This window comes from Lepisma saccharinum, chromosome 3 (assembly GCF_977018435.1).
Source record: "Lepisma saccharinum chromosome 3, izLepSacc3.1, whole genome shotgun sequence".
NCBI lineage: Eukaryota > Metazoa > Arthropoda > Insecta > Zygentoma > Lepismatidae > Lepisma > Lepisma saccharinum.
Window position 1 is genome coordinate 28,346,186 of NC_139231.1, and position 15,806 is coordinate 28,361,991.

General features: G+C 36.2%; 1 protein-coding gene across 1 annotated transcript in view; it reads right to left on the minus strand.

Annotated features, from left to right (window-relative positions):
• Positions 1-223: 223 nt before the first annotated feature.
• The window catches only part of LOC145985501 (von Willebrand factor A domain-containing protein 5A-like), a 52,354-nt gene continuing 36,771 nt past the window's right edge, over positions 224-15,806 (minus strand). The window contains exons 9-13 of the mRNA XM_083119569.1: positions 11,505-11,635; positions 10,792-10,955; positions 9,951-10,060; positions 6,313-6,621; positions 224-423 (exon numbers count right to left, since the gene is read on the minus strand). Coding sequence (XP_082975695.1) covers positions 224-423; positions 6,313-6,621; positions 9,951-10,060; positions 10,792-10,955; positions 11,505-11,635 — 914 coding nt within the window. The remainder of the gene's footprint in view (positions 424-6,312; positions 6,622-9,950; positions 10,061-10,791; positions 10,956-11,504; positions 11,636-15,806) is intronic.

Genomic DNA, 15,806 nt, shown 5'->3' on the forward strand with positions numbered 1-15,806 from the left:
CATTGCTGCGTTGCAGCGGAAATTTATGTTTTCCTTTGTTCCATGTAGCCTGCTGAATAAAATATGTTCAGCATATGCATGTGTATTACAGTTATTGAAGCTACTCTGGTACTCCAAATTACTAAATGAAATGTCCAACTATCTGAATAAAATTGTAAAAATTTATTAAACACAGCCAATTTATCTTCTTTGTAACGGCTGCAAATAGCTACATTAAAACTGTTCAGATATTGCATTTCTTCACAAATTCTCTGGCTTTCTGAAGTAGGTTGTCATAAGCTTTGTCAGCATTCTTTATCCACTTCATTGCTTTCACAGCCACCAGTTCCCATTCGTCCTTCCTATCTGCAAATCTCTCTTCCAGGATGGCAATGGCTATAACAGTTGCCCAAACTGTTTCACTCACGTTATTCATCACTGCACCTGCAAGAAAATGTAGAGAATTTCATCTGGTGTAATGTAGTCAATATTTCAAAGAAGGTATTTTTATCTGCAGAACTGTAACAAAAAGAAAACAAGGAAATGTAAATGAAAGTACTAGAACATGGATTTCTAGTCACTAAAAAGTGCCTAAATAGGCAGGCCAAAATGGCACTAAAATTTGGATTTTTTAAAATATATATATATATATATTTGCCTGTACTTAAAAATTCCAAAAAGCAATACTTTCCGAAAGAGTGGTCTTTTGTGGTAGGTAAATTCAAGACACTGGGATACATAGCCATTGCTAAGATGTGTAGACTTCTGAGGAATAGTTGGCAGCACTATTTTATTTACTATCTCATAATACATATTAGGGATGGGACGATATGAAATTTTGGCCGATACCGATAAAGTACCGATATAAAATTTACCGATACCGATAACCGATATTCTACCGATCCGATATAAAATATGAAATGGTCCTGGAAGAACCTGAAAGGTTCATTGACCTTAAAAAATGTGTGTTTCAAAGTGACTACAGTGCAAGAGAAATTGCATATTTAGACATTTACTTTCTAAAAAAGTAATTTTTATCCATAAAAATTACAACAAAAATGGCAGAATTTTGCACTAAACTATCAGATATTTATCGATATATCAGATCGGTAAAATAATCGGTAATTTTACCAATAGACTGATATGCCTATATCGGCCGATACCGATAGAGTACTGATTAATCGGTCCCATCCCTAATACCTATCAATTTTTTTAATGATAAACCATAGAACAATTTCCAACTATACTTATGATTATAAGTACATAGTAATCCTATATTTTGAAATTGTTCTATTCACTTTAGATTAATGTGGGGGCTGTAGATGCTCCCTGAAAAGGAATTTCTTGAATAATTTATCATTTTTTCCCTTCTCATAATTGCACCTGTATCAAAGTAGAATGTCAACATTATACTTCCTGCAAATGCCCCCTAGCCATCCCATCTAAAATAAAATTCTCCACAATGAATAATTCTCATTCTATGAATTAAAAAAAGATTGATTGATTTGGTGTATTAAGTCCACTTTATGCACAGTAAGGCTAATCGGGACTGGACTGGACATACAGTTTAAAGTGGGATCCGAACCACTATGTGCTTCCACCGGGTATCAAACCCGGGACCTCTTGATTACAAGGCGACGACCCTACCACTGCGCGAATTAAAAAAAGGAAAAAAATAAAGTCCATGCATTTGAGAAGCGTATGCTTTAAAACTTTTAACCAGTCAGAAATAATATCCACTCTGAAAAACTTCCAATATTATTTCACTGAAATTAAAGTATGTCATACCTTCATACATATATAAATGAATGACATTCATTCGAGAAATGACATATTAAATCTTGCCACATGGTGTTAGGACTCCTGTGGTCTCTGTCATATTGAAGAGGTTAAACATTTCACACAGTTTGGGCATTAAAATTTAAAATGGTCAATTTAGGCACAATGGAGTGTACATATGAGCAGTTCGAGAGTACAAATTGATAACTCACACTCCGTTCAAAATTGAGTTAACATCGGATTCAGTTGCTGCACAATAGTGAATGAAGTTCCTTCAGTAGCCCATTGATGGTCAGAAACACACGGGAACAGCTGGGTAACCCAGAAGCTAAAATGAACTTTCAACTGTGTTTTTCTTGATTTTATTAGTTTTATCAGCTGCTCATATAATGATTGTGGTTCCATAAAACATACTTCTCTGCTGAAACCTTACAAATCTGTTCAAGGTAACAAAATAGGCATTTAGGGCAAAATCCAGGATCTAGAAATTGTTCATTGTCAAATAGTTCATGTTCTTCCATTTAACCCTTAACACATTGGGGTCTCACGACGGGCATAGCCCGCAGTGCACTTAAAGTCAATGTGGACGAACGACGGGCAAAGCCCGTCCTGCAGTATGCAATCGCTTTGCCGATTGAACGACGGGCTATGTTCGTACTTCGTCTCATGCGCGTATTCATTCAAGCCCCTCTGTTGAAATTCCGACCGCTAGGTGACTCGTGTGCTATTTTTATCTCACACCTGTGACTGTTTGTTGTCGGGTTGATGTACTGTGCATTGTTTAGAATGGCGTCGTTAAATCCAGACTGCATAGAGGATTCCGCCTCAGAGTTTGAAGTTAGCGACGATTTTGATGATGCAGATGAATTTGAAGATTTGGAAGGTAGGTTATATTCGTAATTATTATTGTCGACAATATAAACAGTGTTGCAAACTCTAGTATTTTATGAATGAAGTGAGAAGAGGTAATTTTTTTGGGTCTATTCATCTTGCCTCTTGCTTGATTCTTCTACATGCACTGATGTATTTTTAGTTTTTCCATTTATTATTTTGTATAGTGTATGTAAAATGAAAATATATTTTATTTATTTAGTTTATTTATTTATTTATTTATTTTTTACAGATGACGCAGAACCAACTGATACATCGTCTGGTCCTGTCCTGCAGCCACTTTTTCATATAAAAGATAATTACTTGTAATTTGTAATTATTTTTTGTTATGTGCACATAAGAAGTATTCTTATGCAAGATTCGAAAGATGTATTGATAGTTTATGTAGTTAATTATTGAAATTTCCAGATTACGAACTTAAAATATCTCTATATTAACATTTGTTACAATGTTGTACTTTTTTCTTCTTCACAAAACATTGCTGAAAAAAATATTAAAAAACGTCTGAAAATGAAAATAAAATTTAACAAATTTTTGTTCATTGAAAAGAGGAAGTTTTGTAGATTTAAGAAATATCTGGTTTAATAAAAACAAATTAAAAATATTTTTTCTATGATTTTTTAAAAAACAACCAAAAACCGCAGACCAGAGGTAACAATGCTGTATTATGAGGCCAGACCCGAATGTGTTAACCGAGCAACCAGTGTCTATCAGACACTGTTGCTTATATTTTTTGTGACATACTCCAAACGATACTTCCTGGGAACATGATATTTTTTGACTTTGTTTGTTTCTCTCTTTTTCTCATTTAACAATATTTGACTTTGTTTGATAAAGAAGGTCACACATAAAAAAATATTTTCCATTTCACTTACGTAAACAGGCAAGCAGTGTCTGTCGGACACAGTGTATAATTGGTATGTAATGAAGTCTACTTGAATATGTATTAACAAATGCTTAATAAAAAATAAAGTATTTAATAAGACATCACATAAAAATATTATTAACACTAAAATAGAAAAAATGAAAAATATATGAGCAAATAAAACTATTTCCTCACACTACCTTCCAGCCTAACATGTTTCATATACTATGCTGCAAAAAATACAACAACATGCAATTATGATGATTATGATGATGATGAATACAAGAAATATGAACATAACAATGATGATGAGGTTAAATATCATGTCACTTGCTTGTTTCCACAGCAATGAAGCATAAAAATCTCGCATTAGAAGGGCAAAATCCATTTAAAACAAAGCAGTGTCCGACAGATACTGCTTGCCCAGATACGTTACAAAAATAGCTGCCCGGATAAGGGTTGAGAGATTCTAGATGCACTTTTTCCATCCTGTTTATAAAGATCAGAATTGCATAGACCCAAAAATTGGCAACCTGACAGTTTTTATTAGGTGCCCGACTAAAAATTACAGTCTCATTTTGTAACTTGCAACAACTAATTTTTCAAACACTTGTCCTCACCAGTTTGCATGAGGTGGATGGATGCTATTTCCCATCTAGGAAATTCACGTAAATTATGAAAATGGCAAAAAAAGGCATTAAAATTAATAATAGGCAGTAGGGTAATTCAAATAACAAAGGCTAACAATGAATAATTATGTACATATGTATAAATATATGTATATAGTTATTATTGACGTAGGGATGTGAGAAAATTAAATATATGCTTACAGGGCAAAATTAAGTGTTAGTTAATAATCAAAATTTAATTATTGATAACAACTTGTTTGAATCAGTTTCCAAATTCAAGTACTTATGAGTAATACTAACAAATGAAAATGATATTAGAGAGAAAATAAAAAGACGATTCAGGAAATGCATGTTACTTTTCTCTTCATAAACTTTTATCTTCTTGCATAATATCTAAGAAACTAAAAGTTAAAATATACAAAACAGTATTTTTTACTGTAATATTATATGGATGTGAAACTTAATCCCTTACATTAACAGAGAAACATAAATTAAGAGTACAATTTGAAAATAAAATCCTTAGAAAAATATTTGGACCTAAATGGGATGAGGAGACAGACAGGTGAGTGGAGAAGGTTACAATTTAAAAGTGTATAATTTGTATTCATGTCCAGATATTATTAGAGTAACTAAATCAAGAAGACTTACATGGGCAGGCCATGTGGTATGAATGGGAAAGGAAAGAAGAGTTTACAGGATTCTTGTTGGGAAACTTGATGGTAAGAAACCTGTAGGAAGGCCAAGATGAAGATGGAGGGATAACGTTGAGATGGAGCTAAAGGAAATCAGTAAGGATGGAAAAGAATGGGGTTGATCTTGCCCAGGATAGGGACAGATGGAAGCTTGTGTTGCTGCAGCCATGAACCTTCATGTTTAAGAAGGCTAGAGAGTTAGTTACTTAGTTAGTGTACAGTAGGTTACAAAATAGGCAAATGAAAAAGCTTCTAAAACATTAACAACATAAAAAATGTATATCAAGAAAATTATTATCAATAAAAGCAGCACGAAAGAAGGCATTTTTCCAAACTTCCAGGCTCTAGTTATTAACATGGAAGTTGATGATTAAAAATTTTCAAAAAATTACCTACAATATTACCTTAAAATTGTAAGAAACTGAGCTATAAATTTACGCTCTCTTTCTCTGAACTTGAACCGAAGAGAGATGGATTTCCCATTGCAGAGTTTAGAAGGAAACAAATATGACTAAAATGCACTAAACAACTAAGAAGCAAAATAGTTAAGGCAATGGCAGACCTCCTGCAAGCCCCACGAGGGTTGGGGGGGGGGGGGTGCTCAAATGACTGTTCAATTTGTATTATTTAAATGATATAAAGTTTGTCAATGATGAAGTTAAAAGGTGTGTTACAAAAAAAAATTTGTACCTACCAACACTTTCATATTCAACACACCAAATTCTTCATGTAATCTTAATGTGAAACATCATTGGCATTGTATTCGAAGAAATCATTCATCAATCAAGGAGTTCCTGTTTGTTTGTGAAGTATCACACAATACTTTTTTAACCATAAAAAAAAGCCAATTCTAATAAAGCATGCAATATTTTTCAAAATGATGTACATACCCAGTGCAATGTAGAGGTGGTAAGTGGGATTCACATTTAGGTCTGTGGACAGTGTTTTAGTGTGAGCACAAATAAATTTCTACCTTACTGTTTCTATAGGATTTGTCAAAGTGTAGGTAACATGTACCCATATTATTACGATTATTATTATTTCATTTATGTATTATTTATTTTTTGCATGTTAATGGTGTCATTACAATCATGGAATTCTCGTGAGATTTTTTCATGTACAAGAACTTACTACTGACGACTATAGGAAAACATATGAAACTTGATTTATGTAGAGGGTCTTATTTAGTTCTGCAGGGGATAGGATAGTATGCTGCCACTCAATTAAGGAAACACAAGAACTGAATGACCAATAAACCCAAAGAGAGAAAAAAAAATGTAAAATGTTTTTGTTGCTACCTGAAGAGAAATGGACTACAGTTTAGCATAGTTGCCAAGACTTCCTAAAAAAATCATAAACTTTTAAGCTCTGGCTATTAATTTCGTACATTTCATTGTAAGAAGGGCTAAAATCAGTAGATTATTTTTTTTTTTTAAACAATTTAAGCTATTTAGCAATATTTCTAGTAAAAACATACCTTCAGTTACAGCTTCGTTTGTTGAACCAAATAAACTAGGGAGTGAAGCATCCATAATAAACTGACCACCTGACTCCTGCAAGTCAATGATGTTGCTCATAGGGTCACTAGCACCATGTAACAACTTGGATCCAACTGGAGCACCCACGGAATGCATTGGTGGGCCACGCATTATTCTGCTTGAACCACTTCTCCAGCCATGAGGAAACTGGTTTGGTATCTCACGAATTACTATTTGAAACTCATTTCCAGCTACAGTATCTGTCTGTTTATCAACAGCAACAAACGATGTGTATGAAGAGGTAATACCTGAAACAAAAGAATGTGTACTGCTTTCAAAACTGCTCAGTTTGTGTACTCACTGAAAAAAAAAAACAAAAAAAAAAAAACAACTAAACTGTAGTTTTGATTTGACTTTTTCTTAGTTTGATTTAATTTTTGTTATTTAGTGTCGCTTTTCTGCCACATTTGGCTAATTACAATGATGAGGATGAGTGCGATTATATGTAAAAAATTTTGAAGGGACACTCAAAAAGAACATTCATGTCCAGACTGGGATTCGAACCCAGTACCCTTGGTGTCATAGAGCACTGTGATAACCACTCTGCCATGGAAAGTGGAAAATAAACTGTAAGCAAAGCTGATATCTATTAAATCATTTTGGGCAGCATTGGCGCCAGTACCTGTTTCGGTACGAAAAAATGTTTGTTTGAATTTATTCACTGATAACAAGGTTATACTGAAATCTGAGTGTCTTGAAAATGATACTATCACAGAATGTGAATATCCTCTGTAAAAGGTAAAGGTAAAGCTATCCCCTGTGCATTGCATTGCACCATGAAGGGACAATGGAGAGTGGATGTAACCAGGCATGGACTTGCTTGTTCCGGGCTCCTATTAAAATTTAGCCAAATTGCAGGATTTTTTAAAAAAATTGAAGTGCTGAATAAAAAAGTGACATTCTTTATTGATTGGCTACTGTTTTCATGTCATCATCATCCTTCGCCATTTCCTGTCTCTGGCTGGATCGGCATTTTCACATTCAGCAGTTTCTCGAAATGATTTCTCCACATTCTCCTTATTCCTTCATCCTCTTCTACAATGTTACCTCTTTCTTCCCTTAGCTTACAGCTGTCTCCTCTTTCTCTTCTCCTTTCTCTCACTAATCCATACAATACTTTCTTGTTCCCATCTACATCTTCTTCTAGCACGTTGGCCCATTCTTCCATCCACTTTATTCTTTCCTCCTTTACTACTGTTCTTGCCTCTTTCTTCTTTTCCACATACTCTTTTCATGCATTTTGTGATTTAACTTAAACCATTTTCTAAATGCATCTTTTTTTGTTTATCACTGCCTTTCTAGTTCTTTCATTCCACCATGGTGTTTTATTCTTCTTTTTTTTCTTGCATGTCCTTCCATATACTTTTTTAGCTGCCTCAACTAATTCTGTTTTAAATCTTGTTCATTCTGTTTCTACTCCTTTAGGTTCATCTCTTGGCACTTTTGTTCACAATATTCTTGATATTTCTCTTTTATCATCTTATCCTTCAATTTCCACATTCTTATCATTCTCTCTTGTTCGTCCCTTCTATCTTTTACTTTCCATCTCCTCACATCTCCTACTAGTAGCCTGTGGTCACTGTCTAAGTTCTCACTGGGTATTACTTTAATGTTGTTCACTATCTTCTTTACTTCCTTGTTTACCAACATATAATCTATTACAGACTGTCGTTCATGATTCCAACTGTATCTTGTAATCTTATGGCTGTCGTATTTCTTCTTAAACCAGCTACTAACAGTCCGTTTCTCTTAAAAAAGTCCAGTAGCCTCCTTCCCTCCTCCATCTGCTCCAAGTACTTCTGTATACCCTTTCCTGTCTCTTCCCACTTGTGCATTAAAATCACCCATCACAATTTGCCATTACTTTCCTCCGTGTTCTTCCAAGTCTTCTTCAAATTCTTCTTTCTCGTCCCTTGTACATCCTGTTTGTGGGGCATACACTTGAATTATTTCTATTACTTTCCCTCTTACATTCATTTTTAGTTTTATAATTCTGTCATTTACCCTTTCTACTTCCTCACTTATTCCACGTCCGACTACAAATCCAACCCCACTTCGTCTGCACTCTTCAGTCCCTGCCCAGTACAGTTTATAGTATTTCCTCAATTTCATTTCTCCTCATCCTTTCCATTTCGTTTCGCACATTCCAAAGATGTCGATCCCTCTTCTCTCCATTAGATCCACAATTTCTTCAGTCCTTCCTGTCAGTGTTCCAATATTCCATGTCCCTATTCGTAGCCCGTGTCGTCTCCAATTTCCAGTCCGGCATGCTTCTTTCTTAACTCGATTTTTTACCACCTGTGGGTTCTCAGCTACACCCTTGTTTTCTGTCAGGGTTCCAACTCCCTTAGCCTTTCTGGATCCCTCCAGACCCACAATGCAGTGGGGGCAAACACTTTTATGGCGGTGTTTATTTGCCATGTCACAAGATGTCGATGGGTATCTGTGGTATTTGCTGAGTATGTCCATGCCACTGGACACCCTCCATACCCTAATAGCCTTGCCGCCTCAGTCTGGGACTGCTTATTTGGATTTCCCCTTATTTGCAGCTCCCCCTCATATCTGAGTGAGATTTCACTATCTGCCACCTGTGACCCGTCCAGTAGCTGAGGTTCGCATTCATGTAACACCAGAAAATGCAAAGGAAACTACATGCTAATGTTGTATCGTATGTTCTTTATGTAGAGACCTTAATTTCCACAAAATCCAATAATAACCAAAGAAATTTAATTATTGTTTAAAGCTGCTTATCAGTGGCATTTTAATTTTATTTTTCATGTATACTAAGTTATGAAACAATGTAAATTTAGTTTTTTACCTTATTTTTAGAGTTTCTCAGCAATTCCACCACATTTTGCACACATTGTGTGGAAAATACCACAAAAATAAAGTTTTCTGCTCTTTGAATTTAATGTGTTTGGTAACTGTCTTGCAAAAATAGTATAGTATTTTATGAATACTGTAATCATAACTGATACATATTTACCAGAACATTGCAGGTTGTTATTTCAGATATTTTCCCCTCAACAATTTTCCAACACACTTGTTTTTTTAATCAAAAGCTGGTCCCCACCCCCACAGAAATCTTGGCTATGTTCCTACTCCACACATATTCTTGATCTCAGCCATATTGCACCACCCTCCAACCACCTGTACCCCACAGGCTTATCCCCAGGTAGAAGCTGGGTGAACCCAGAGCTGCTCCATGCAGGGGCAATGGTGGAAAAATTCCCACTGTTCTTGCCTCCACATGGCAGTCAGATGCATTACCGACTGGATTTTCCATGGTAGGAACCTTTTAAAAATATGAGTATTTGAGTGTAAGTTGACAATTTCAACTTACTCTCAACAAAGTTGTTTACATCACCACCATTTCCGTGCCTTCAGTACTTTTAGTGGTGTTTTGATTTTACTCATAAATTATTGTAGACATCTCATAGACTGGTATGCCTAATTATGTAACTTCATATTAATGGCTAATTAGTTAATGTAAGTACAGAACTGGAACTAAGCAATGATGACAATTTAGTGCAAGTAATTAACTATACGCATTGAGTGAGATGAAATCCCTACTCACCATACTTGCATCCCAAGTTAATTACTTCTTTCTTGATCTTATCTGCAGGAAAGCTTTGTAGCCAACTTATCCCATCCTCTAAATCTCGGATTAACTTCCTTGCAGCCAGCCTATCAGATTTTAATTAAATTTTATTAATGAATAATAATATTTTGTCTAAGAAGACACTCCATATATAATAACGTATGGCATAACAGCCCATGAGGGCCAGTGCCTACCTACCAACTGCCACTCTATCAGATCATTCAACCACTTATGGGATGATGTGTGGTCAGCACGACGAATCCCCAGTTGTTGTTGTTGGTTTTCTATGACTGGATTACGCTATTCATTTGTGGCTCCTCAATTTCCTCACAATAGAGGGTGGCCACTAGTCCCATACACAGACTGAAATCTCTGGAGAAAAGTTGTTACGCTTCTCCCAGGAGACTGGAACATGTACGCATCCCATAGTGAGGGCCCAAAGCCTGTGTATGTGACCGGTGGCTACCCACCATCATGAGGAAATTGGGGAGCAACGAATGACTAGCGTAACCTGGTCATGGAAATCTACAACAATGACTGGGGGTTCGTCGTGCTGACTACATGATCTCACATCTCGCCAGGTGGGAGTGAAGCTGGCAGTCGGTATGTAGGCTCTGGCCCTCACGGGATGTTGCACCATGGGTTATACCCTGAGAAAATCTCATCAATCATCATGAGAACTTCAAGACCTACTCCATGTATTAACAGGAAGAAATGTTTTCAGAAGCCTGATTTTCAAACTTAAAGTTATTTTCGTATATACTAGATATTAAATCCTCAAATAGCATAAACTCACATAAAGAAGCTCTCTGTGTACCTGTGAACTATTCTTCCTTCATATATTTCTGCATCATTTACATTCCAAGTATAGTTTAGAGGACCATTTGGTGTCTCTGCTGTCAGTGTTACTTGCTTAGGAACATTTTCTTTCTCAAAAATGCAATAAACAAGTGTTCTGTTACCACTGAATACAGGGGGTATCTATGAAGACAGAAAAGAAAATTATGAAGTAAAAAAAAAAGGCAACCATTTTGAGAAATGGCCACAACACTATAAAATACTGTTAAAGATCACATCATAACTCTGTTGATATGCATGAGACATAGGCATACAAAAAAGCATAAAACTTCACTTTTTTGCAGATTATATTTATCATGGAGATATTTACATGTTTCCATCAATTTTGAAATTTCTTCTAGTCTCTCTTCTGAAATGATAAGGATATATCACTGTAGGGGTATTCTAAGTAGCTATTATTTTCTACATCTGCCATGGTTATGTATGCCATCTCATTTATTATATCTTACTTTTCTACATCTTAGGTTAATCTCAATGATACACCCATGCCTTCGAATCTAGGACCTCCGGCTTCGTAGCACATTATGCTGACCACTCTGCCACAAAGGCCAGCACAGTGCCATAGTAAAAACCTGATGTTCGACGAATCATTGGACCAAAACAAAGAAGAGTAATTTTGCATGTACAAACTCTAGTCTAGGAAAATTGGAATAAATGAAATCATACACTCACTTCGTATGGGGCTTGCTTGAAATTTTTTGGAGTTTCTGCGTTATGAATTGTATGTTCCAGCAATAACTTGTCCTCCACTTTTTCCAGCACTGAAGGCTCAACTTCTACATTTTCCCATCTCACTGACACATCTAAACAAACAGAATGTAGCTTTAGGGTGAGCTTTTACAAAAATAAATTAATATCAGAAATTATCTATCTGTCACAATGTACAAATGCTGCTGCAAGACAATTTCTAACTTTAGTAGACAAACCACTTTAGTAGAGTAAAAATTGAGATGAAGATGGACAGGTCACCCATCTAAAAGCTGAAATTACTGTTAAGCCAAACCCTCCATTTGAATCAGTGCTCAAAGGGGAGAGGGGATGCGGGGGGGGGGGGGTATCCCCCAGCTAGGAAGAATTAAGCCAAGCATCCCTCTAGCTATCCAAAAGGTTCATGCATACTTAACATAATTATTTTCTCCTCCTTCTTTAGGTTAACTGCAACGTTGATGGTGAAAATGATGATTAGATTAAATAACACATACAATGATCAACACATGCCCTGAACTTAACATTGCCATGAAAGGGAGGAGGGCGGGGGGTTTAGTAATTTGCTCCATGGCCCCAACATCCTTGGAGCCATCAGGTGAGTGGAGGTGATAATGCATGCTTGTCTCCTAAAGTAAGTCCATACATCGACACATTTTTACATTTTATCAACCACTATAGACAAGTTATATACCTTTAACATATTATTATGAAGGAGGTGGTAACATGGACAACAGCCAAAAGTCGTGCTGTTGTAGGGTGGTGTTTGGCAGGTTGGGTTGTCTATGTTGTGTTGCTTGGTGCAGCATGGTTTGTGTTCCTTGGGCAGGTGGAAGCAGGCGTGAATCCACAGGGAGGAGGGTGATAGAGGCCCCTCCCAACTGCTAGGCTTTTGAATATAATATTATGCCCTAATATTTAATGAAGACCCAAATGTTTTGTTTATTATTACCAAGTTTAACAGACTCAAGAATATTTCTTCAAGTTTGATTTTAGGCCAGTTTATGCTCATGATCGACTAATCAGAACAGGACTTACAGTTTAAATTTGGATTCAAACTACTGTATTGGATTTCAATATTCCTCAAAAGGAGATCCCTTGAGAGAATAAGTTTTTGTTTTCTTTGTTTTTCACTTTACTCCTCACATGTGATCGTTCGGCTTCCTGTAGCAAGCAGGGTTGTTAAAAGTCCAGGAGTTTTAAATAAATTATATTCCAGTCAAGGCGAGAAAATCAGCAAGCGTAAATGGGTTCTGGACCGTATAGAACCTTTCTATCTGTAAAGTATTTCAATTCGGTCCAGGAACCTTTCTTCTGGATCAATTGAAATACGTTCCAGGAACCTTTTTTCTGGAGCAGTTTAAATAGGGTTTAAGTTCCATATTCAAATGAAACAATACGCAATTTGGACCAAATCTAAATTGTGCAAGAAGAAAGGTTCTGGTCCTGTTTCAGAACCCATTAGAATGCATGAGTTTCTGAATCTTGAGCAATCCCAAGGTTGTTGAAGATCCAGGAATTAAAAATAAATTCAATTCCCTTCCAGGAGAGAAAATCAGCATGTGTAAATGGGTTTTGTACCGTAAAGTACCTTTTTGTGTTTAAAGTATTTCACTTCGGTTCGGAAAACTTTTTTCCGAATGAATTTAAATGTGACCCAGGAACCTTTTTATCTGGATCAATTTAAATACGGTCGAGGAACCTTTTTTGCTGATGAATTTAAATGCAGTCCAGGAACATTTTTTCAGGGTCGATTTAAATACTGTCCAGGAACCTTTTTTGTGGATCAATTTAAATATGGCCCAGGAACCTTTTTTCTGGATCAATTTAAATACAGTCCAGGAACCTTTTGTCAATGGAACAATACACAATTTGGACCGAATTTTAATTGTGCTAGAAAAAGGTTCCAGTCCTGTTGCAGAACCCAATAGACCCCTTTGAAATTTATGGGTTCCTGGACCTTGAACAACTCTGGTAGCAACAGGGGCGGCGCCAGAAATTTTCGACCGGGTGGGCAGAAGCTCCATATTGATAGATTAGGGTGGGCAGTATAAATGTAAGACCATATATAGTATATATGTGCATGTAAGACGTATTTATCCCCCTCTCTCTTACACTCCCGATTTTCCTCTTACTTCTTTTCCCTTTCCTATTCTTGTTTTCCTCATTATTATTTTCTAATGTATTCTCACATCTTGTTCCATTTCCTTTTGCTTTGTCTCTGATGGACACAAACATTTCAAGGAAGTGTTTACCCATGCGCAGCCATACATTCTAATCACATTCTTTCATGCATGTTAATACAGTGAAATAAATGTGAATTAGGTTTAAGCTTGTGTTGCAAATACAAGGCACATACTTGATTTTATGTATTCGGCGACAATGATAGAAAGTGCGATGGTAGACAATCGTGAAGTAATTTAAATGCATGTTCCTGAGCATAGTATTTTCATCGTATGAGTTTTTGACTGAAAGAGTTTTCTTACTCCTTGGGGGTTACTTTTCTTAGCTTACAAGGTTTGTACAACTGACAAATCTATCTGAATGTTTGCAGTAGCGGAGATTGGGTGCCAACATTTGAGGGGCAAGGACAATATACGTTTTCTTGGTAGCATAAAGAGGCCATAGTGCGGGGGTGAAAAGTGGCAAAGTGTGGTGGGGGAACTGCATCCCACACTTCCCGCTCCTCCTAATCGCCGACACTGAATGTTTGGATTAAAATGAACGTCTTATTAGGAATGATTTAAAACACACACGGATAACCAATTGTTCGTTCATTGTCCATGAAGTATTCCTAGGCTAATGAAAGGCTATTTTGACAAAATATCACTCATAAGTAATAACCAAGTAAGATTGAAAAATCTGTTCAGAATTGAAGAGATTACGTATTAGCTAAGTTGCTATTCGTTTTTTGAACTTTCATGTTACTAATGCGGGAGAAGCAATACACGTATGGTTACATGAACATATTTTATGAGGTAACAAACTGATTTAGGACACAAGGAATTCATCAAAGTTGATTACCATACCAGTAATAATTCATCTATTTTCATAGATGACTTGGGTTGTATGGTGTGACCATTTCGAACACATTAGAATGTCAACCTCTATCCTGTGCAGCATACCCTGGAAACCTTATTCTTGCAGGGCAACGAGTCCCTGGCACCTACGTTTGGTGCGAGATCTTTCTGTATATTTTTTCCCCAATGGCACAACGCTGCCGTATTATAATGAAGAGGTCATGTGTTCGACTCCCCCCTCTTCTGGTGGAAGCACAATGCACACTGGTTCGGACTACTCGTTAAACTGTATGTTTAGTCCCGATTAGCCTATATGAGCTTAAGAGTGGGCTTAAAATCAAACTAACAAAATCGTCTTCTGGATACTTCGTGACATAACTTTTCCTTGTTTACTTCAGCTGCATCTACAATTCTGTTGACATCTTCGGCTGATTCATGTGGCAAAATTTATGTGTGGAACGAGGATTAGCAAATGAATAATTCTGTAGCTTTTTCCATACTTAAAATTTATTCAGTTCGGTATTGTAGTGATTATTGTGATTCCTTCTTATTAGTAGAATGAATATAAAGTTGATATTCCACATACCATATTGATATTTGAAGATGGCAGGTAGCTATATAAAAATTGTAATGAAATAAAAAAGGGACACCTCTGGAATTTCAATGCAGAGTTAATTAAAATTATACTATACTATCTAGCATACTTAAACCCGAAGGTTTATGCCTGCATCAACACAAGCTTTCCATTGTCCCTATCCTGGGCAAGATCAATCCAATCTTTTCCATCCTTACCGATTTTCTTTAGGTCCATCTCAACGTTATCCCTCCATCTTTGTCTTGGCCTTCCTACAGGTCTCTCACCATCAGGTTTCCCAACGAGAATCCTGTAAACTATTCTTTCCCCTGCCATTCGTGTCGCATGGTCTTCCCATCTAAGTCTTCTTGATTAAATTATTCTAATAAGAATTAAAAAGTTGAAATAATGTTTTGTTTTGCCGGAGGAAGTAACGCTAAGATGATGTTTTTATTTGTTTATTTGGAGATTATTTTAACCATACTCAGGCCGCAATTTATATACGTATGTGGAGGCCCGGAACAGCACCAAAACCTCACTCCAATCCAGAGGCATAATCACGAATTTTTGTCTGGGGGGGGGAGTACCAGGATAAACGTACCACTAATAATAATAATAATAATAGTAGTAGTAGTAGTAGTAGTAGTAGTAGTAGTAGTAGTAGTAGTAATAAAA